Source organism: Sceloporus occidentalis, unplaced genomic scaffold, assembly GCF_023333645.1.
Source record: "Sceloporus occidentalis isolate IW3139 unplaced genomic scaffold, rSceOcc1.0.p SCAF_41, whole genome shotgun sequence".
NCBI lineage: Eukaryota > Metazoa > Chordata > Lepidosauria > Squamata > Phrynosomatidae > Sceloporus > Sceloporus occidentalis.
Window position 1 is genome coordinate 1064045 of NW_028317021.1, and position 23703 is coordinate 1087747.

Genomic DNA, 23703 nt, shown 5'->3' on the forward strand with positions numbered 1-23703 from the left:
AGCCTCAGAGGATGGCGATGGCAAACACCCTGTGAAAAAAGGTGAGAAGAGCACCTTAGGCTCGCCAGGAGTCGGAAACAACTGGAAGGCACACAACACCTTGCTGTCTGGCTCTTCTTCTCCCTTCCCTGACAGACAGAGTTGGAAGGAGACCAAGAAAGCGGGCTTCCTTCCCCTCCCCTCCCCTCCCCTCCCCTGGCTAAAGGGGAGGCAATGACCTCCTCGCTGGAAGTTTCCTTCCTCAAGGGCAGGTCAAGCGTGGCCGGCGGGGCCAGCCTGGCCGCCTCCCTCCCTCCCTCCCTGGCCGCCCAGGAGAGGAGAGGAGGCTGCGCCAAAGCAGAAGGTTTCTCTCCTGGCGGGAAGATGTGAGGAGGCTCTTCTTTGCGCTCTGAACTCACCTTCTCTTGTCAGCAGGCGAGAGCAACGAGGGAGGGCAAGACCGGGGCTGAAGGAAGGCCTGCCTGTCTGTGTCTGCCGGCTCTTCCGAAGAGCCTCCTGAGGCTGCGAAAGGAGAGGGGGCGGGGCGTGGGAAAGCCACCAGCTGGGCGCGGGGCGGGGCGAGGGGCGGGGCCTGTGGCGCGCGCCGCCCGGGAGGCCGAGGCAGGCAGCCGGCTCGCGACCTGCGCCGGGGAGTGACGCGCAGCTGCCAGCTCTGCTCATGCGCGGCCGGTCGGGCGGTGCGATAAGGCTCAGCAAAGCGAGGAAGGAGGGATGCAAGCATGGGGCGGAATCTGAGGAGGCGAAGCTTGTGCGGCGGCGGCGGCGGGGGCAATAGGGACTCAGCCTGAGGAGAAAGGGAGGCCGAGGGAAAGGCGCCGGCGGGGAGGGGGGAGGGAAGGGGGGAGGGAAGGGAAGGGGGGAGAGCGAGGGAGCGCGCAGCCGGGGCCCGGAGGGGGGCAGGAGGAGGAGAGCAGGCGAAAGGAAAAGGGGGCGCGGGCGGCGGTGGCAGTGGCAGTGGCAGCGGGAGCAGCCACTTAAGGCAAAGCGGAGGAGGCTGCGCCAGGCAAACATTCCCTCGCCTTCCTCGCAACAAAGTTGCGGTGGGTGCGCGCGCGGGGGAAGCCGGAGCCCCCCTTTGCGATTTGTGGCCTCCCACGGCTGGATTCGAACCCAGGACGGGGCCCCAGGAGGGAGCAGAGAGCCAGAAGCGGGGCAGAGGAGGAGGAGGAGGAGGGGGGAGGGTTCGTCGAGGAGGAGCCGCCGCCGCGGCTGGTGTTCCTTCTGCGTGGATTTACCGTTTCCCTCCCTGGATTGTCACCTCTTCTCGGAGCTGGTTGTTTTTGTTTCCCCGCTGTGCGGATATCCTACTGGAAGGGAAAGGAATCGAGATCGGAAGGCGAGGCAAGCTTTGCCGTGACCTCTCCCTCCCGGATCCGAACTCCAGATCAATCGCAGCGTGGCCTTTGAAGATCTCCAATTAACTTCTTTTCATGTATCGTTCTTTTTTCCTTCTTTGCGAGGGAAGCCTTGTCAAGGTCACTTCGTGGATGTCCCCCTTCTTTTCTGGATCCCTTTCTTCGCCCGCCCCCTTCTTGCTTCGAACGGAGCACCGCTTTCTGGCCGCAGAGGTCTCTTGGATTATAACCCGTTTTGGATGGTGTCAGCTTGAAAAAAGGAGTCCTTGGGAAAAGAGAGAGAGATAGAGAGAGAAAGAACAAGGCTGGATTAGCAGGAAGGCGTGTTTTGATTTTTCAATCGCTCCGATCTCGCTTCCGAAGCAAATCTGGAGGATTGTTACAATTGTTGTCGTTTTGGGAATGGATGGCAAAATCAGACAGAGTAGGAAATCGAGGTCCCAAAGGGACCGTGGGAGGAGAAGAGACCCCAATGGCAGAGGCCACCCCAACCAGAGTCCTTCCTCGGCGTCGGAGAGGGAAACGAGCCCCGGCAAGGAGAATACAAGCCAAAATTGCCCCAATCCTAAAAGCCAGGCTTCTGCGGCCAGGAACACCAGACCTCCAAGGCGGAGGAGGCGAGAATCCAGCTCCCAGGAAGAGGATTTCATTGATGGATTTGCCATTGCCAGCTTCAGTACCATGGAAGCCTTAGAGGTAAGCGAGAGATCAGACTGAGCTCTGTTGGCTTTCAGGAGTTGTTTAGGGCCGGGATATACTCCTTGGTGGAGGAGTGGGAGAAAGAGATGATCATGATCTTGGGACAGATGAGGTCAACTGGCTTTTTTTCCTGACTTCTACTTGTCAATGTCAGTTAACTTCTTGCACACCCAGCAATGTGTTTGTTGTGAGGTCCAGAAAAGTATAAAGCAAGGGATGGGCATAGAAGCCTAGGCCTTGTGTGGTAGAATTCAAAGCTATAACTGTGTTAGTCTGTAGGATCCATATGTAGAGAGATCCTGTCGCTCCTCTGAGACTCAAGTTGGCAGCAGGAGCTTTCCTAGACTTCTGAGGAAGTAGATTGAAGTCTAGGAAACCGCGCGCTACCAACTTCTTCCTTTCAGTTAGTCTCAAAGGGGCTACAAGTTATCCTTACATACTAAGTCTTGTGTGTACATGTTGTATCTATGGTCCAAAGTAGGAGAAGCATCTGTCAGTTACGTTTTCAGTTGTACTGATTCAGTGTCTCTTCTGAGTTAGTGTAGGCCAGCTCTTCTCTAATCCTTTCAGCTAGCTGGTCAACCCTAGTACCTGTGTTTCCTCCCAGAACTGGGGTTGTTTGCTCTCTTGATGATTGGGATGATGATTAAAGGATCTGAGGGGAAAAGCCGTTTGATTGATGTTCTGAATTGCTAAAATTGTGCTCACAGTCATTCTCCTGTTCTATGTTTTTCGTTGTTAAAATATTACTTTGTACCGGAAGACACGTATCACAAATGGTTAATGTTGAATATGAAGGAAAAGGATTGTGGGAGAAGCAGTGCAGGGTGTAGAGAAATGTTATCAGAATTCGTTTGGGTTCAGTTTTTATATTTTAAATTGATTTACAATCATCAAAGAAGCTTTTTATCTCTGGTTTATTGATTTGATTTGGTTGGAGATACAGATATATATGTGTGTGTGTGTGTGTGTGTGTATATATATATATATATATATCACTGGCTTTAATCAGTTGACAATAAAACGTTGCTGTTTTGACTTACTGCAAATGACATTTGCTGTGAAATACTTCTTGCTTTTGTCTGAATGTGGATGTTATGCAGAATCTGGTAAATAGAACCTGTCACATTTCTTTGTCATTTGAGCCATTATAATATGCTTATTTTTAAACAAAATTTGGTTAGGATATGTACAGGTGTGTCTCAGTTCACATTACCCATGTTTACAACATTTCACAACACTTCTCCAGAAATAAAGTCTCTCTCATAGTGCATAGCTCTCCCAGCACACCTATTCAGTTGAATGAGGCAGGAGAGAAGGTAGCTGACTGGACTAGGTTTCTTTTGACTGCCTACGTTGGGGAAGTAGCGAGGCTATGCTAACTCTCTCTCCAGATTGCTTTCTCCACCTGGGAAACCTGCTGGAGAAGCCACACCAGAAGAACGCAGTGATGGAACTTGGAGAAAAGAAGGTTAAGATGTGATACGATAGTACTGTTTAAATATTTGAAAGGATGCCATGTTGAGGATGGAGCAAGCTTGTTTTCTGCTGCTCCAGAGACTAGGAGATAGAACAATGTACAGGTGTGTCTCAGTGGATGCAAGCTCCAGGAAAAGGGATTCCACCTCAACATTACGAAGAACTTCTTGACAATAAGAACTGTTCAACAGTGGAAGAAGCTGTTTCAGGGCCCCATTCCCACTATAAAAAGAAGTGGAATTGCTGAGCGAATTAAATGACGCTAGTTCACATTTGAAACTGGTTCCTGTCGCAATGTGATTGAATCTGTCATGATGAAGCAAGGCAAAGGCAAAGGAACTGGTTTTCCCAGACACCAGCTTAAAAGAGGTTCTTTTGAAAAAAACGCAATTCCAAATCTTGTCGAGGAAGTGGGAACCACAGATTGGAATCACAGCACTCTGGAGGGGAGGGACTAATGGCAGAGGGGTGTTAAACATCCCTCCCTATTTTGGGGGAAGATGTCATTCTCCCCCCCCCCCCAGTTCTATTTTGTCATTATTGGTGTGATGTCTTTTAAAAAAAACTAAGTGATGAAGTGACAGAATGGTTTAGCAACTACTTGCAAAGGTGCTAAACCACTCTTATCGCTTAATCACTTTACAGAGAAAAAGAAAAAAGAACACATGCCCTGTCCTCCTCCTCCTCTTCTCCCTTCCCGGCCTCTTGATGTCTCTTTCCCGGCCTCAAGCTCCCTTCCCAGCCTTGCCTCCGTCTCCTCCTCCTCTTCTCTGCTCCCCCCCGCCTTGCCTTGCTCCATTGCCATTCTCCTTGTCACACTCTCTCAGCCTCAGAACACACTCTCTCGTCCTCCAACCTCCCCCCCCCCCCCCAATTTCCAAGCCAGGCTTATGTCAGATGATTGACAGGGGAGTTTAAAGCAGTGCTGCCAGTGGGAACCACAATTGCCTCAAAAAAAAAAACAAAAACGATCACACAGGGTCATGAAAAAACAACCCTTTCATAATGAGAACTAGTGGTCTTTTGAAATCGCTTTCCAAACCGGGACAGGAGCGAATCACAAAGTGATTCATCCTGCCAGTGAGAATGACCCCTTAGAGAGTGGTGGAGTTTCTTTCTTTGGAGATTTTTAAACAGAGCCTGGATAGCCATGTGTCCGGGATGTTTTAAATGTGTATTCCTGCATGGCAGGGGGTTGGACTGGATGGCCCTTGAGGTATCTTCCAGCTCTATGATTCTGTTGTATTATATGATTCTGTGTGCTCCTCTGAAGGTTGTATAATGGCAAGCCATTTTCCTCAGCCAAGCCCCTTTGGAGACTGGCAGTTTCTGGCTCTTTTGGTCTCTCTGAAAAGCATGCACACATTTCTCTTACCTGAATGAGGTGAGCTCTGATGCTTTGTGCTTTAAACCTCTTTAAACTTGGTGGCCTTCATCTCTGATGGAAGACATTGACTGCCCCCATTTATATCAGTCTCAATTTACATCGCAAATACAGGAATGCAGCCCTGACATAAATTGAGACCTGCCTGTACTCATGTTAGCTGACTGTCTCCAATTCACAGAAGTGTGGAATGGCTTTTGAGTGTCTGTATGGTATTTGCTCAGAACATATGTTTGGACCAAACTTTTTCAAATATGTTTGTCAGCTGGCCTGTTTGCTATCATAAAACTCTCTAATTGTTTTATGGCTGTCAGGAAGCTGAGTTCAGTGAGTGTAACAAGCTTCTCTTATGCTTATGATTTTCCTAATAGATTTGTACATATCCAAAGACGTGACTATAGCTTTATATCATTTTCCTTGTTTCCAATGTTTTTTATTTGGCTTGAAATATGATATTGTTGAATTTGCCTAAGCAGGACAAATGGGTTGTGGTCTAATGTTGATGCTGCAAGCTGGAAAAAGGTTTCTTTCTCCCCAAAGAAAGAAATGCCTTGTGCATCAGGTAGTCATGGCTTGAACGGGTCTTCTCAGTAGAAGCTCCAGGAAAAGAGATTCCACCTCAACATTAGGAGGAACTTCCTGAAAGTAAGCACTGTTCAACAGTGGAACAAACTCCCTTGGAGTGTAGTGGAGTCTCCTTCCTTGGTGGTTTTTAAACAGAGGCTGGATGGCCATCTGTCGGGGATGCTTTGATTGTGATTTCCTGCATGACAGGGGGTTGGACTGGATGGCCCTTGTGGTCTCTTCCAACTCTATTCTATGATTCTAGAAAGACTCCTAACTCTGAGTCTTGATGAAGTTGTTTCCTGTTTTACTTGAACACCCATCCCATGATGTTTGCTTTCGGATGCTGTACATGTCTCTTAAGGTTTCCTCCAAGTCCCCTTTTGTCCTTGGCATTTCCATGCATTTATTGGGTACTGAGGCTAATAGTAAGTTGAACTAACAAGCCTTTAGAACTGCCATTGAAGAAAGTGAAAATCAGCTATTTGTGTTTTAGATTATTAAACTGCTTTGCTGTGTCTTGTTTGCAACAGTGGTTAAATCCTCCCCCCTTTGAATTTCCTGCCTCCAACAAAGGTTAGCTTGGGAGAAAAATACACTGGCAAAAGGCAGTAATGGAAAATATACTGTAGTTTTTGTTTATTGACCATCAATAAATGCAGGTAGCATGTGGTTGGAGTGGGTAAAACTGGCTTGGAGAAAGATCCCTTCCTCAACCATTCTCCTCATAGAATTATAGAATTGTGGAGTTGGAAGAGACCACAAGGACCATCCAGTCCAACCCACTGCCATGCAGGAAATCCAAATCAAAGCATCCCAGACAGATGACCATCCAGCCTCTGCTTAAAGACCTCCAAGGAAGGAGACTCCACTATACTCCGAGGGAGTTTGTTCCACTGTCAAACAGCCCTTACTGTAAGGAAGCTCCTCCTAATGTTGAGGTAGAATCTCTTTTCCTGGAGCTTGCATCCATTGTTCCGGGTCCTGTTCTCTGGAGCAGCAGAAAACAAGCTTGCTCCCTCCTCAATATGACATTCCTTCAAATATTTAAACAGGGCTATCATATCACTTCTTAACCTTCTCTTCTCCAGGCTAAACATCCCCAGCTCCCTAAGTCGTTCCTCATAGGGCATGGTTTCCAGACCCTTCACCATTTTAGTCGCATTCCTTTGGACACGCTCCAGTTTCTCAATGTCCTTTTTGAATTATGGTGCCCAGAACTGGATACAGTATTTCAGGTGGGGCCTGACCAGACCAGAATAGAGTGGCACTATTACTGTACTTCTGTTGATGCAGCCTAAAATCACATTGGTCTTATTAGCTGCCGCATCACACTGTTGACTCATGTTCAAATTGTGGTCTACTTGGACTCCTAGATCCCTTTCACATGTAGTTTCATTCATCCAGGTGTCGCCCATTCTATATTTGTGCATTTTATTTTTCCGTCCTAAGTGCAGTACCTTACATTTCTACATGTTAAATTTCATTTTGTTAGCTTTGGCTCAGCTTTCTAGTCTATTCAGGTCATTTTGAATCTTGATCCTGTCCTCTGGGGTGTTAGCTACTCCCCTAATTTGGTGTCATCTGCAAATTTGATAAGTATGCCCCCAATTTTGTCCTCCAAGTCATTGATAAAGATGTTGAATAGCACTGGCCCCAGGACAGAGCCCTTTGGGACCCCACTGGTCACTCCTCTCCAGGATGAAAAGGAGCCATTGTTGAGCACCCTTTGGGTTCGGCCAGTCAACCAATTACAAATCCATGTAACAGTTGCCTTGTCTAGTCCACATTTTACAAGCTTGTTTGCAAGAGTGTCATGGGGAACTTTGTCAGAGGCCTTACTGAAATCAAGATATGCTATATCAACATCATTCCCTTCATCTAACAAGCTGGTAATTATATATATATATATATATATATATATAGAGAGAGAGAGAGAGAGAGAGAGATCAGGTTTGTCTGGCATGACTTCATTCTCTGAAACCCGTGTTGAATTTTTGTGATTGTGGCATTGCTTTCTAAGATGTTCACAGACTCTCTGTTTAATGATCTGCTCTAGAATCTTTCCTGCTATAGATGTCAGACTAACTGATAATTGTTGGGATCCTCTTTTTTCCCCTTTTTGAAGATGGGGAAAACATTTGCCCTCCTCCAGTCTGCTGGCACTTCTCCTGTTCTCCAGGAGTTCTCAAAGATTATTGCCAATGGCTCCAATATTACATTTGCCAGTTCTTTTAATACCCTTGGATGGAGTTCATCTGGTCCTGAAGACTTAAATTCATTTAGATTAACAAGGTGTTCCTCTACTATCTCTTTACTTATTCTGTGCTGAAATTCCCCTATTCTGTCCTCTGCTCCATTATCCTTAGGTTGAGCACCCTTTTCCTTTTCTGAGAAGACTGAGGCAAAGAAGGTGTTGAGTAATTCTGCCTTTTCTTTGTCCCCTGTTAGCATTTTGTCATCTTCTCCACGGAGTGGCCCTACTGTTTCCTTCTTCTTCCTTTTGCTGCAGACATATCCAAAAAAGCCCTTTGTATTGTTTTTAACCTCTCTAGCAAGCCTGAGTTCATTCTGCGCTTTAGCTTTTCTGACTTTACCCCTAGACATGCTAGCTATTTCTTTGAATTCCTTTTTTGTGATTTCCCCATTTTTCCATTTCTTATACATGTTCCATCTAAAACTTAGCTCAGTTGAAAGTTCTTTAGTCATCCATCCTGATTTCTTGAGACACCTCCCGTTTTTCTTTCTCACTGGAACTGTTTGAAATTGTGCCTTCAATATCTCCCTTTTGAGAAAGTGCCATCCGTCCTGAACTCCCTTATCTTTTAGTATTTCTGACCACGGGATCGCCCTCAGTACTTCTCTAAGTTTACTGAAATCAGCTCTCCTAAAGTCTAGAATGTGTTTTTGACTATGCCTGGCTTCTCCTTTCCATTGTATAACAAACTCCGGGAGAACATGGTCACTTCCACCACTTGCACCCCATTAACCAATTTATCCCTGTTGGCTAGGATCAGATCCAAAATAGCTGGTCCCCCTGTTGCCTCTTCCACCTTTTGGACAATGAAATTATCTTCCAGGCAAGTGAGGAATTTGTTAGACCTTGAGGATTTGGCTGAGTTTGACTTCCAACAAATATCAGGATAGTTGAAGTCGCCCATCACTACTACATCTCTCCTTTCTCAGTGTGTGGTCATCTGTTGTAGAAAGGCATCATCCAATTCCTCCATCTGACTTGGGGGTCTGTAGTAGACTCCCACCATAACATCCTTGTTGTTTCTCTCCCCTTTAATTTTTATCCAGATGTTCTCCACCTGCTGCCAGTATTGATGTCCTGGATCTCTTCACTGGTGTAAATATCTCTGACATATAGTGCTATTCTTCCTCCTTTCCTGTTTGGCCTATTTCTCTTAAAAAGACGATACTCCTCTATTTCCACATTCCAATTATGAGACTCATGCCACCAGGTTTCAGTGATGCCTATTATATCATATTTGTTTTGTTGTACTAGGAGTTTGAGTTCATCTTGCTTATTTCCCATGCTCTGTGCATTAGTGTAGAGACATCGAAGACCATGGGTCCCCTTTACTTGCTGCCTGTGCATGATTTCTTGCCTCCCACTGTTGGGTCCTCGCACTCTTTGTCTTGTTTCCTCTATGTCAGTTTGATTATTTTCTCCAGCTCTTTTGCCTTCCTTAATATTGTCTCCCTCCCCCACAAAACTCAGTTTAAATCCCTCCTGATCAAGTTCGTGAGACTGTTGGCAAAAACATTTCTTCCAACTGGCGTGAGATGCAACCCGTTTGTTGCAAGAAGTCCCTCATGGAACCACAGCCCATGATCAAAGAATCCAAATAGTTCTCAGCGGCACCATCTGCGAAGCCAGTTGTTCACATTCGCTATTTTCCTCTCCCTTCCTGAACCGTGCCCTTCAACTGGCAGAAGAGACGAGATGACAACCTGTGCATCCATTCCTTTCAGCTTCCTACCAAGCGCCTTATAATCCCTTCTGATGTTCTGAATGCTGTGTCTTGCAGTATCATTGGTTCCCACATGGACCAGATGGAAGGGATATTGGTCAGTAGGCTTGACCAGTCTTGTCAGCCTGTCTGTCACATCACGGATCTTTGCCCCGGGGAGACAACACACCTCTCGAGACATCTTGTCAGGCCTACAAATCACTGCTTCTGTACTCCTCAGCAAGGAGTCCCCACTACGACCACATGCCTCCTCTGAGGCTTAGCAGTGACTGTTCCCTCTGGTGGAACTCTCAGGCTCCCCTGCTCAGTCCCTGAAGTCTGTCCATGCTGCTCTTCTTTGTCCTCCTTGATAAGGGAAAGAGCTTTGATTCAATTTTCTAGCTGAAAGCTCCCAGAACAATCCCTTCTTGGCCTACTTCTCTGTGTGACATTCCTCCAGCTGTTTGCCTCCTGTATATGTGAAGTGACCTCCTCCGCCCCAGCAACTTCCTTGGCATGGTACTCATCCAAAATCGTTAGTTCTGTTCTGTCCAGGAAATCATCTTGCTCCCTAATATGCTGAAGTTTAGCTACTCTGGACTCCAGCTGCTGGACTTTCTCTTCCAAGAGTGCTACCAACTTGCACTTGGTGCATGTGAAGTTCTCCACATTTGTAGGCAAGAAGGCAAACAACCTACAATTACTGGAACAGGACTGTGGGCTTCCTCCTAAAAAAAAATCTTCCAGAAAACACCAACGTTAAAGCCCCTGATGTTTCGCCAATTTCTGGCAGTGAGCTCAATCAACCCCGCCTTTGTTGTAGATCTCCTTGGATGAAAAAAATTTAAACAGTCACCACTCAAAATGGCCGCCCAGCTACCTCTCTCTTCCTCCTCTCTGTAGCAGGAACTGCTCTGGAAAGGCTCTGGGAGGAGTGATATAGAGCTAGTCTGCTAGCTCCGCCTCCTAGTGACTCACAGATGTGACTCACTGAAGCTCCACCCCCTCTGCAACAAGCACACTCTCCCTAGAGTTTTTTAAAAAATTAAACAGTCACCACTCAAAATGGCCACCCAGCTACTTCTCTCCTCCTTTCTGTAGCCGACCAGCTACCTCTCTCCTCCTCCTCAGTGCTACTTAATATCATGGGATGAAAGGCTCCACAGTATGAAATGGAGTAGCCATTTCTTCTTGACACTAAGCATGTGCCTGCTCTGTATATTTGTTTCTCTGCCTTAGGCAACAATACATGCTTCTACACTTGTATGGCCATCTGTGGAAAGTAGGAGTCTCATCTGGATGACCAGGCAGGGGAACTCTGGTGTACTGAAGAAGTTTGTTTTTTCTGTATGTATGACATCTCCCAGAATGATGATCAGGTGTTATTAGGTTGGGTTGCTGCCATTTTGGCTTTTCCTGCAAGACTGGCCTGAGCTGGAAATACAGTCATCCCTCCATATTTGCGGATTTGATTATTCACAGATTTCATTAATATGTTCTCTCTAGGAATATCTAGGTCCTCCAGTGCAACTCTATGGGCAACTTTAACTAAAAGTTGCACTGAAAGACCATTTGTAGCTACTCCAGTGCCATTCTATGGTTAGTGTATGTTGGACATTGACCACAGAGTTGCACTGGAGGACCTAGAGATTCCTAGAGAGGTGTCATCTCAGGTAAAAACAGTGTTTTTGTTATTTGCGTTTTTTCCATATTCACGGGGGTCTTGTTCCCCTAACCCTAGCGAATATGGAGGGACAACTGTACAGCAAAACCTGTAGCATCCTAGTTAGTGGCAGTTGATATCTCTGATGTCAGTGAGGCAGTGAATCTCCAATGGGTTTTAACCCAGATTTCAAAGGAATAGCCATACTAAAGAACCTGTTTTGGAAATGGATTCAACAGTAAACCCACAAAAATAGGCAGCAACATCCTTCCTTGTTGGTTGAAATGATGGACACCTGGGAAAGACAATTCTCAATGTTTGTAGGACTTTGTCCTCTTGGATTCCACTTCTTGATCACTTTGAAGCCACATTAATTCTCTCTGTTCCTCCATCGGTGTTTTCTTTTCCAGAATCAAGGCTATCTTTATTTCTATTCCACCTTTCTTTCTGAATCAAACTCTTGGTGATGTTCATGAGGGTTTGTAAAAAAAAACAAAACCCTTCCATCTGAACCAAGTTGAGTTCTGGCTAGTTTTATCAAGGCTGCTTTGTTATATATACATTCTGCTGCTTCAGAGACTAGGGTCTGGAAACCATGCCCTATGAGGAACGACTCAGGGAGCTGGGGATGTTCAGCCTGGAGAAGAGAAGGTTAAGAGGTGATATGATAGCACTGTTTAAATATTTGAAGGGATGTCATATTGAGGAGGGAGCAAGCTTGTTTTCTGCTGCTCCAGAGACTAGGACCCAGAGCAATGGATGCAAGCTACAGCAAAAGAGATTCCATCTCAACATTAGGAGGAGCTTCCTGACAGTAACGGCTGTTTGACAGTCGAACACACTCCCTCAGAGTGTAGTGGAGTCTCCCTCCTTGGAGGTCTTCAAACGGAGGCTGGATGGCCATCTGTCGGGGATGCTTTGATCTGGATTTCCTGCATGGCAGGGGGTTGGACTGGATGGCCCTTGCGGTCTTTTCCAACTCTATGATTCTATGATTCTACTTTACTCTGGGACCAGAATGACGTTGGTGGGCGCCATGGAACTGTCTTGTTTTCCACCTAAAGGTGTGTGTGTATGATAACGGGCTCTCTCATTATCTGTGCAACACAACTGAGGGGTATGGTTGCTTCTCCAGATACACAAAAGGTTAATGATATGATGGGTTAGGTTGCATTTTTTGGGGTTTATCATCATGTAGGAGCAACAAACATCATGAGAGACAATTGCCCAATGGGGATGACCTGTTTGTGAGAAGTGTGAAAGCTTCGAGATGCTTCCAAGATTGGAGATTATAAAACATGGGCCTGTTACAGACAGCCAAAATAAAGCTGCTTCGAGTCACAGTGGAGGTATGGTGTTTCAATGATGCATGCGTCCTAAGAGTCCAGAAGTCGCACCAAAGCCATGCTCCAGACTGAAGCGTGGCTTTGGTGCGGCTTCTAGACTCTTAGGATGCATGCATCATTGAAACACCATACCTCCATTGTGACTCGAAGCAGCTTTATTTTGGCTGTCTGTAACAGGCCATGGTGTCATGAGGGGTGAGAGAGATTTCCTGAGACTGTGAGAGACTTGAAAGCCTTTTGGGACTGATGGAGAGGTAGGAGAGGTGCATGCCTCACTATATTCCCTATTGGAGTTCAAGTGTCTTGGTTAGGTAAGGCACACACAAGATATCTTGCTTATAAGTTTTATGAACCTTCAGTAACTATACAGGGGAGGCTGACACTGGAAAAAATAAGTGAAAACATATCTCCACCCTCATGTCTTTTGTTTCTCAGGTGATACTGTACTTTTTGCCAAAATACTTCATGGAAACAATCCATTAGCCTTTAGCATGAGTGTTTTCCTACATGGACATCACTTCTACATATAAAAACAATGTAGTTGTAAATAGTTATTCATATAATGTTTTTTGTCCATGCTGAAAGTGCATGCATGTGTATTGTATCTTTGGAAGTTAGGTTGATGTCATCCCCATTTTAAAGTCAATGTGGCTACGAGAATGGTTTGTCCAAGGGCATCCTGTTGAATCTGTTAACTAATGGGCCCGAATAGACAGGCCAAAGTAAAGTTGCTTCGAGTCACTTTGGAGGTATGCTGTTTAAATGATGCATGTGTCCTAAGAGGCCAGAAGCCACGCCAAAGCCATGCTCCAGACCTAAGGACTAGAGTGCAGCTTTGGTGCAGCTTCTGGCCTCTTAAGATGCGTTTGTCATTTAAACAGCATACCTCCAAAGTGACCTGAAGCAGCTTTATTTTGGCCTGTCTGTTTGGGCCCTAGTATTATTGAAAGATTATGTATTGGTTAATTTTTTATCCCACACTTTAGCCAAACAAATTATCATTCTGCACTTATCCTGCACCACAAGCATTCATGTTAGGTAACATACCATATATTGGCTACAAACCGACTGGCAGTGCAGAGTACAATACAGGAATTAAAGGTATTAGTTAAATCCCTTGTATAAACTTGAGTTCAGCCTTCAGACATACTATACAAGCATTCATGTTACCATAGTATGATATACACATATAGATTCACTGAAAACATAGCTTGGTGAGATCATGAGATATATAGGAAAGTAGCCAAGTGTGAAGTGATCCTTAGAATCCACAAAACAGTAATTGTTTGCATCTGTATGGAAAGGAAATTGCTGTCTGTCGCTCATTTCTATCAGTATTCAAGAGAGAACCCTCACTTTTAGCATATTTTAATTGGCTGATCAGAATAAATAGGATAAGCAAAATCCTCTAATTTCCTTTCATGTGTTGAACAGGGAGGATGTGTATTTGAGGTGTTTTCAGAAACCCAAGTGCCAATTGGTATTTGTATGGATGTGTGTGGAACTGTTTCTTAATTCCATGAACAAAGTGAAGCAAAGACACGCTGAACATGTTGACAGGGTTTTCTTTACCAAGGACTAGAGATAGCTAATGTTCTCAAACATGCATGCATGCATACCGTTTAGGAGATGGCAACATGTGTGCCCCTACCCCAGTTGGCAAAGTTTCATTTTTCACACAGCACAGAGGCTGAACAACTAGGATGCATAATGTCACATTCTGCGGCTGGGATTCTGAACATATAATCTGTTAAATAGTGGAGGAGTCTGACAACAGTTGCATATTTGGATATGCTCAGGTGTGTCTGCAGGATTCCACTAATGAGAGAAATGGAAGCCTTTCAGAGTCTTGGGGATGTGACTGAATCGCATTATCTGGTACTTTGTAATTTTGAATAAAGGAGTTTTCATGTATACAGCTGCCTTACATCTCCATGCTAGTGCAGCATCCACCAGATTGGTGTCTTCCAGGTCTGTTAGACTACATGTCCTATCATGTCAGGAGTTGCCATCTCATACAAGGGCATGCCAGCTCGAGCTGACAAGAGTTACACAGCACACTGGAAATGTATCAAGTTGAGGAAGACTACACTAGTGTGTGTGTTTTCTTGCCTTGTATTTCCAAACTTTATTAGTCCCTTTTGATATTCTAGGTGTCATTGATTTTTAATTAATCAATTTTTAAGGGAAGGAAATGGCAAAACATGAACGAGTCCTATAGATACCCCCCTCAAGTAATTGCCTTTAGAAATAAAAGTGAGCTAGGTGAACAAAATGCAGTCTATTGTTCCTGGTGCCTTGGGAATAAGCTATCCTCTGGGGTTTCCACTTGGGAGAAAACCCCCACTGGACTAAGAAACCTGACAACAGTCCATTTAAAAAAAATGCTTGATGAGTGTGTAGGAAAGTAATTAAATTAAAGAGTTTCTACAAAAGATTTCCAAGAGTTCTGGTAGTGGGAAGTGGGTGAAAGATCAACTTTAACAATTTCTTTGAGCTTTTTTAAATATTAAAAACGGGTGTATAAGCCTCAGTTTTTATTTTAAAATGCAACTAGCTATTTTGAAGGGCATGTGTTAGGGTGTACACAGTTTTTAGTTTGCAGTTGGTTCAGTATATTTCCAGAAAGCCCAGAAATTATTTTGTTACACTGAAATGGGGGGATCAAGATGGCAAGGAAGACAGGACAGCAGTCTAATCTTCATAGGAGGGTATTTCTAAGGTCCTCTCTCGTGTTCCCTCCAGATATAACTGTGACGGTAGTGAGACAGGTATCCAAAACACACTGCAGAAATAATGCAATTTGAGACCACTTTAACTGCCTTGGCTCAGTGTTAGGTAAATCTGGGAACTGTAATTTTGTGAGACATTTAGCCGCCTATGTCAGAGAGCTCTGGTGCCACAATAAACTACAGTTCCTATGATTCTCTAGTACGGAGCTGGGGCAGTTAAAGCAGTCTCAAACTGGATTATTTCTGCAATGTGTTTTGGACCAGACAGGAGGACCCCCCAGAAGTTTTCAAGACACAGACAGGCTCATATAGGGACATACGTTCCATCAGATAGTTTGGACTTGAGCTATGTAGAGCTTTATATGTCATCTCCAGTACTTTGTACTATTCTGTACCATTCAGAAATATGGACCGACAGCCAGTGGAGCTGTTGCAACAAGGTCATTCTGTGCTCCAGTTAACAATCTGTCTGCAGCCATTTGGTTCATTCATTATTTGCTTTGACCAACAGCATACAATCTATTTTTGTGTGAACATGCTTAGTGGGTTCCTGTTGCACTGGATGTGAGATCATGTAGGATTTAGAAGGGTGCAGAAACCAAAGAGTGCCCTAGTCAAACCTGTACATAGTGAATTAATTTTGGCAGAGTTGTGGAAGGGTTAAGGCTGAGCTATAGCCTTAATGTAACAGAAAATCACTTCAGCAGCCTTATTGGCAGGTCAGTTTCATTTCTTTTTTTATTACATTTTTGCTCAGTACATAGATGTTGCTGACTAAGAAGAACCATGGCGGTTCATAAATTAATAGTAGAGCAATGTGAAGTCGAAGGCTTTCATGGCCGGCATCCATAGTTTTTTGTGGGTTTTTTGGGCTATGTGGCCATGTTCTAGAAGAGTTTCTTCCTGAATGCTGGCGAAATGTCAGGAAGAAACTTTTCTAGAACATGGCCACATAGCCCGAAAAACCCACAAAAAACGAATAGTAGAGCACTTTTCTAGCATGCAGAAGGTCCCAGGATCAATCCATAGCATGTCCAAGTCAGTCTGGGGAAAGTCGCCCGCCATATTACTCGACTATAAGTCGACTTCACGTATAAGTCGAGGGCAGGTTTTAGGGCCAAAATTATGGATTTTAATATGACCCGTGGATAAGTCAAGGATAAAATCCAGGGGCATGTAACAAAGTATCTAAAGGATGATGCAAAGGAAAACAATGCCAAAGAATTTACACAATTCTAGCAGGCATAACTATGCTCAAAATAAGGGCTGGCTGGATGAGAATGGGCGGGGAGGACTGTGATTATAATGTTGCCTTTCACCAGGGGATGGTTCCTTTTTTAAAAAATAAGAGTTAAAGTACAGTACTTGCAGTACCTATATTGGCCCGTGAATAAGTCAACTCAATTTTTTTGGATCAATTTTATGACTAAAATGTCTAGACTTATAAAACCCTAGAGAGTTACTGCCAGTTGGTGTTGATAACCGTCAGCTAGATAGACTGATGATTAGACTCTTTCTAAGGCAGCTTTCAAGACTGAGTCTGGCAGCACTAGTTTCTGATCACTCTCATTTTATCCTGTAATCCCAGTGATGGAAAGAAGGCTCAGCGCAAATCTAATTATGCACGAGTTGTTAATGAGTAAGGATCCAGGCCAGCTGCCTGTATTGGGAATCTATACTTCATCACCAGGACCACCTTTTGTTTCCTGTACAGTGAATATCAGTGGAAGTTGTTACATGAGAGTGGGCCATTGAACAGAAATGACTTTTGTATTGTAATGAAGTGTAACAGTTCCATTAAATGAGGTGCTGCTTTGTATAGATTATACTAGCTGCAGTGTAGTGACAGTGTCTATGTTAATTATCACTTGCCCTGTATACAGCAGTGGAAGATGTCAAGTGATCTGAATGTTCTTGAAATGGCTGGGGTGAGCACTCCAACAAAAGCCAGCTGGTACTTTGAAGCTATGTAGGGCAAAGTGGCCTCTTAGGGCAGGGGTGGGCAGAGTGCAGCTTGTGGTTGCATACAGCTTCCAGGGCTGTTTTTGAGGCCTGGGGAAAAAAAGGGCTACAGAATGCCCCACAAAGCTCTTTAGGGTGTGTGGAGGCATTTGACATTTCCACCATGGTTTGAGATCCCCTGGGCCTCCCAATGTTCAAACAGAATTATTTACATGTTTTTTTGCAAAACATTTTTAATTGCCCTCAAATGCTCTCTAGCGGACATAGAGGGCATTTCCACCACATTCTAAGCCAATTCACTCTTTTTGTTATAGCCCTCTCCTGGATCTAAAATGGCCCACAAAAGCTCCAAAACATAGTTAGAAGGTCCCCCTTTCCCCTGGCAAAAGAAGTTTATTTTTTTCTGGGTGTGACAGGGAGGTGCGGCCCTCCTAGGTTTCCTAAGGGGCTAATGTGGCTCCCTACCCTTGCACATTTGCACTCTCCTGTCTTAGGGTATGCTGTTGAAAAAACTTGTTAGCTGAACTGTGCCTCCATGTTAAATTGGCTAAAATATGCTCTAAACACACAGAAATTCCAGCTGATATTTAATCCTTCTGTGGCAGGACTGGAGGACTTTAGGTCATGGGATCAGACCCACCCTGTGGGCTGCCCCCTTTCCCATGACAACACCATTCAATGGATTCCAGGCTTTGTACAGGTTTTTTGCACTCTAAAATATTGAAATGCTTGTTCAAATGCTGAACTACTAGCAGCAAAAACTTTAAAGTGAAGTATGTTGATACTTTTGTTCCCAGACTTTTTCCTCAGACTTGTTTGCCACTGGAATGTGGACTTATCTCAAACTGAATTCAGTCCTTGGGCTGAAAGAGGTTCCCCACATTTGATCTAAATATCCATACAAAAAACAGAATCTTATCTTTTTAGTGTCTTCAGGGTGCTTGACGTTAGACTGTAACCGTCCAAGATAATACTTGCACCTGTAATGGCCATCATCCTAATGATACTCATTCGACAATATTTGTCAGTGTATAGCCCAATGGGTCCCAAATGTTGGAGTACAACTCCCAGAATGCATGACTACTGGCTGTACTGGTTAGGGCTTCTAGGTGCTGAAGTCCAACAAACATCTGGTGACCCGAGACTGGGAACCATGGATACAACTGATTGCTTTCATCTTACCATACTTTTAACATGATGAAGGAATGGAACCCATGGACAGGGGACAATATGTGTGAAGGATCAAGATGATCCAAATAGGATCAAGCAACTGGCTTCCCAAGAGGAGTAAGCAGGTCTAGTCTAGGTCCCCAAATGTACCTTACTTTTTATATGGAAGAACGTAACAGTTTACTGGGAACATTATTGCATGCATGGACCAAACTTGCAGTCAGTCTCTTGAACTGAGTGGCCAGTGCCTTACTAGCACAGATCACATAGATGGTGTATGCAGTGTAAGAAGCCAAGAAGAGCAGGGTCATGGTTAAGACTTGTCCAGTTTATTAACCTGTTTCCCTCAGGAGTCAACAAAATATCCCTGAGAAGACCATAAGCAGGATATGCAAGCAATAACAACCTCCTGTAACCCCTACCACCCTGAACATATCCAGTCTAATCTAAGCAGGGTCAGTCCTGCTTAGGGTTTGGATGGGAAACTACCAAGGAACACAATGAGGTCTCCATCAAGGGCTAGAAAAATAACCTCCCTGAAAACCTAGATGGCCATTGCTGCCAATCAGAGATCACAGTAGTGGGCTACACGGACCAATGGATCGATTCAGTAAAAATCAGCTTCCTGTGTTCCAGCTGTTGTTCACCAGCACTTGCACTGGAGGCAGTGCAAGCTGCCCTGACTATCCACTACGAATTTCTCTCAGATCTGCGAACATGAATTTTTCAAAGTAACATTGTAATATTTTATTATTTTGAAAAACAAATATACTTAATTTTTCTCTAATTGCCTAAAATAAAATGATGCTCTAAAAGAAACTTTTACTATGTAATAATTGTTCCTTCTACTAAAATAAGTCACCATCATACATATTTACATAATTTTCTGAAAAATAACTATTTAGTCCTCATCCTCCAAAGTAATTAATTGTGATGCATTAATTCCTAGCTGTGATCCATTTAATCCTCTTTTAAAGACATCTTATGCTACATCTACACAGCACAATTTATACAGTTTGACTCTGTTTAAACTGCCATGACACCATGCTAGGGAACTCTAGGATTTGTGGGATTTGTGATATTTAGCCTTCTCCGTCAGAGAGCTCAAGTGCCACAATAAACTACAAGTCCCAGGATTCTATAAGATGGAGCCATAGCATTTAAAGCAGTGTCAAAATGCATTAATTCTGTAGTGGCACCAGCCTAAATTGATTGCCATTTCTGCATCTTTTTATTATGAATTGTATACCTTCCCATCATGTGTGTTTGCACAGAGTGTGTAAGGTGCATGTGCACCTCATATAAACACTGTCCTTCAAAAAAATAAAATAAAAATAGACATTGTTAATTTTCACGATCCCTTGTTTGTTCTGTTGGCTTGATTGCAAAATAACTTGCTGAGTCTTCCTGATAATTGAAATAATGGTTCCCATTTAATACTGTAGCATACTGTGGTTTGTTCGTGGATGCCTACACAGAAAGAGATAAAATTAGCACAGCTTTAACTCTTTAATAATTGAATGGTGAAATCTGCTTCCTAAGAGTTTTGTTTGATATTCTTGGTCAAAACTGCAAAAAGCTGGATAGCAGAACTGCATGCCAACTTCAGAGAGCCATTATTTGGCTTTTAGAATAACTCTACAACAAAATGTGGTTATGTAACTCACAAAAGGGTGGAGTTATTTTGAGAAGACAATGGTCCTTGGGATCATTCCCCTTTGTATTTTATACTTCACAGTTTTCCCCTCTTACTGTAGCATGGTCAGCTTTCTCTTAGCATCTAACTAGCTTCTGTCAAGGACCCTTTCATATCACGCAACACCAGTTCTGAGCAACCTCTTACTTGGATGGATTACTTGGATAGTACTGCAAATTCCAGTTGATCATGTTAATTTGTATAGAATTTGTAGAATTCAGTAGCTGTTCCTTTTTAGAGAAGATACTGAAAAAGCAGGTGCTGGGAAAAGATTTGGGACAATTGCATGTGCTGTATAAATCTAAGAAAGAGGTTTACAATCTATCTTGGTGAGGCTTTATTTTTAAAGTTGGCCAGCGTGCCTTAGTGCTTCATGGTCAACAGTTCCTGGTCTTTTTCATGGTGTGCTAAAGATGTTTCTAATCTGTTGAAGGTATATGTGAATCATAGAATTCTGTGCATTTTTATCTTGGTGAAGTGGAACCGTTTCAGGGGAGGGGTGCATTGTTTCTGAATGTTTTTGCAGTATCTCCTTGTAGACAGGAACCAGAACACTGTTTGATTGGAAGAGACCATATGCCATGAGAGAACCATACCATTCTGGTAAACAAGCACACTTTTTATTTTATGGCTGTTCTTGTGGTTTGTTCTTTCATTTTCCCCCTTCTTCTTTGGATTTGTCTTTTTGGCAAAATATTTTTCTCTTTTTGAAATCTGATTTCTGTTCTTGGTGCCTGGAAAGATTTTGAAGGGCTCTGTGTGTTGGTGACAGTAGATCCCTTTATATCATTTTGCTCTTCTTAGTCTTCAAAGCTTCAGACTGGCTTTTGATTTTTTTCCCAAATAGCAGTTCAAACACACACAGATTAAATACTCTAAAAGCATCAAGAGGATAATAAAAATTGTTTCCACAAAAGTGAAGATCCCTAGAAGTGTGCAGGTGAAGGCTGGGCTTCTTTTAAATTTCTGGCAAAAAACAGAAGGCCCCACCTTTCCACCGAAGGTAGGCACACCCTTTGAAGCTGATCTCAGTTGCTAGGCAGGTATATATGGGAGGTGCAAAATACAAAATAGAGTACAAGCAAATACGGTGGTGCACTGGATGGCCCCCGTGGTCTCTTCTAACTCTATGATTCTATGAAATGAAGATTGGTCACCGCACCTGAATACACATTGACATGTTTATCACTGCTATTTGAATGCACAATATAGGATACAGTAACTGAAGCGATAAAGGTTTGATATGTTGGGTTGAGAAGCCAGTGGCAAAGGAAGTGAAGATCAAAGTGCCTGCTTTAAGGTCATTAGAAATATCACTGGTCTGACCACTAAACACAGGCTGAGACTGAATGTGCTTGAATTATCTCATGAAGGTGGGTTACAAACCGCCGCTTTGCGGCGGTCTCCCGGCGCTGCTCTTTGCTGCGCGAGGGAGCCGCTGCTTGCAAACCACGTGACTCCCTCACGGAGCAAAAAAGGAGCTCTAAAATGGAGCTCCTTCTCGCTGCGCGGCTATGATGCTGCAAAGTGCCGCTGGCGCACTCGCGGCGTCATAGCCGCTGCGACACGTGCAGAAGCACAGCGTCCACTACGTAAAAATGGCGGTGGCCGTCTGGAACGGCCGCCATAATTTTTTACACGCAGAGCGCATATTAGGGTTAGGGAGGTGCGGAAGCACCGCACCTCTCTAACCTTAGTACGTGCTCTGCGCGTACTTTAATGGCGGTGTGTAACCCGCCGAAGTTGAGATACACTGGTTCAAAAAGATATCAGTTCTGTTCTGCTGTCCTGGGAAAGTGGCCAAGTATGCTGATCACAACACACTTAGAGCTAGATAAGGTTCCAAAGTCAAAGGGAACAAAAATGGTCTGTGCAAACAGACAGTTCTCAAGCAAGAGTCCAAACAGCACAAACCAGAGGGCACAGCCAAAGAGAGAAGTCAATGATCCAAAGTCCAGGGTTCCAGAGAGCGATGAGACGAGTAACCAAACCCAAAGGTCAAGAAGTCCAGAGAGACATGGCAGCCAGCAATCCAAGGAGCAAGGTTTCCAGCCAGGAAAACAAAAGGGCAGGTCAAGCGTGCTTTCTTAGGGAAACTCAGATAATCTCTGACACCGAGGCAGGCATTTTGCACCTGTTTAAATGTCCAAACTGCAGGAATCTAGCTGCATCTGATTATTTCGGCGTTTTTGATAAAGCCTCCTCAAACGCCAGAGGCCCTCCCTTTCTGCTTGTCGCTGACCGAAGGTAGGTACTGTAGGTGCTGCTGTCCCTTCTCCCTCATCCATGCCTGCAGGCTCATTTGCTGGGAGGCTTGGCATGTTATTATTGCAATTTTTAACCTGCAAAATAAAAGGTTGTATATATTTCTACTTTACACGTGCAGGAGAGAGAACTGAGACAAATGCACGGCTGGACGTGTCTGTCTGTGGATCGCTTGAGCTTAAACAACAGGGCATTTTGAAACCAATATTTGCTGCATAAGAACTTGAAAATTCATTCTACATAGTCCAGTGCCACCATTGTGATTAAAAACTGTCACAGATCCCTAAAATCAGTTTGATCACTTGTCCTTTTCTCCCATTAATAGACTCTTTAATACAAAACAGATGTACTGGGTTTCTCCCCTTCTTCCTCCTTCATGTGTTGGAAGGTGTAGGAGAAGTTCAATTATACAGCTGTTTAAGCAGTGAAGTTTTATCATTGCAGCTCTTTTCTACTGCTGAGCAAAAATAGGACTCTTTAATTTTTATAGCTGTTGGTGCCCTTGAAGGTTGCTAAGTACTGTACTAAGTGCTAAGTAATGTGATCTCTTTGAGTTTAGGCTATGGTTTCAGTGTAAAGAGTTTTAGTGTAGGGAGTTTTGTGGTTTTAGTGTAGAGAGGGAAGAGCGAACATCCTTTAAACAGTCCCCTCTCCCTTGAAGGGAGAGAGTGCAAGAGATGCTATGGAGTTAAGAGATGGAGTAGAGAATGAATCAAATTTGGTTTAAAATAATTATGGTGTTTTGACAGCTTGTTAATAACTTGCAGCTATTGGAAGAAATATTATTGGCACATTGTGATTTTCACAATGTTTTCAGAGTATTCATGTCAGATTTGTAAAATCAAATAAAGGCTGTGAAATCTGTTATGTATAGTTGGAGTGTCGTATCTTGGAAATGATGCAGCTTTTGGTATTTGATTCCTCTTTAGGTTAAGGGCATTTATTTCAGCTGATAATCTGAATATTTACTGGTTCAAGTTAACGTTTATTGTACTAGCCAAAGGCCATGACAAAATGAGCTTATCAAAAAGCATAAAACATTTAAAACAAAAGGCACAGAATACAAAGGACAAAAAATGTCCCAACAGTTAGTGTGCAGTTAAAATAGTTAACTGTTAAAAAGGACAAAAGGAAAAAGAGACATCTTTCCTGGATATTAGTAAACATATACAATATAATCATGAAATCTAATTAATACTTGGCGTCTCCCTGGCAATTTATGGCAATTTCATTTAACTCTAACCTTTTTTGCAGCCATGGCAAAAAGAGTCACTCTGTGTGTTACACCTCTGCTATAAATACTTGAATCTCTCAGTTCAATCATTGGAAATTTGCCTGAAGGTGGCCAAATAACTTCTCTGTATGAGAAGTGGATGCTAATTCTTGTGTCTCCTGTGAAAGAAAAACCTGGTCATAATGATTAAAATCC

The 23703-nt window shown here is 43.7% G+C and overlaps 1 protein-coding gene across 13 annotated transcripts in view; it reads left to right on the plus strand.

The window, feature by feature from the left end:
• The first annotated feature begins 1202 nt into the window (after nucleotides 1-1202).
• FBRSL1 (fibrosin like 1) overlaps nucleotides 1203-23703 on the plus strand; it is a 1004090-nt gene continuing 981589 nt past the window's right edge. For 11 of the 13 annotated variants that reach the window (XM_089489878.1, XM_089489882.1, XM_089489880.1 and 8 more), the window contains exon 1: nucleotides 1203-2051. In XM_089489878.1, the coding sequence (XP_089346004.1) occupies nucleotides 1758-2051 (294 nt within the window). In that variant the 5' untranslated portion in view covers nucleotides 1203-1757. The remainder of the gene's footprint in view (nucleotides 2052-23703) is intronic. The other 2 variants (XM_089489888.1, XM_089489891.1) reach the window with 1 other exon arrangement.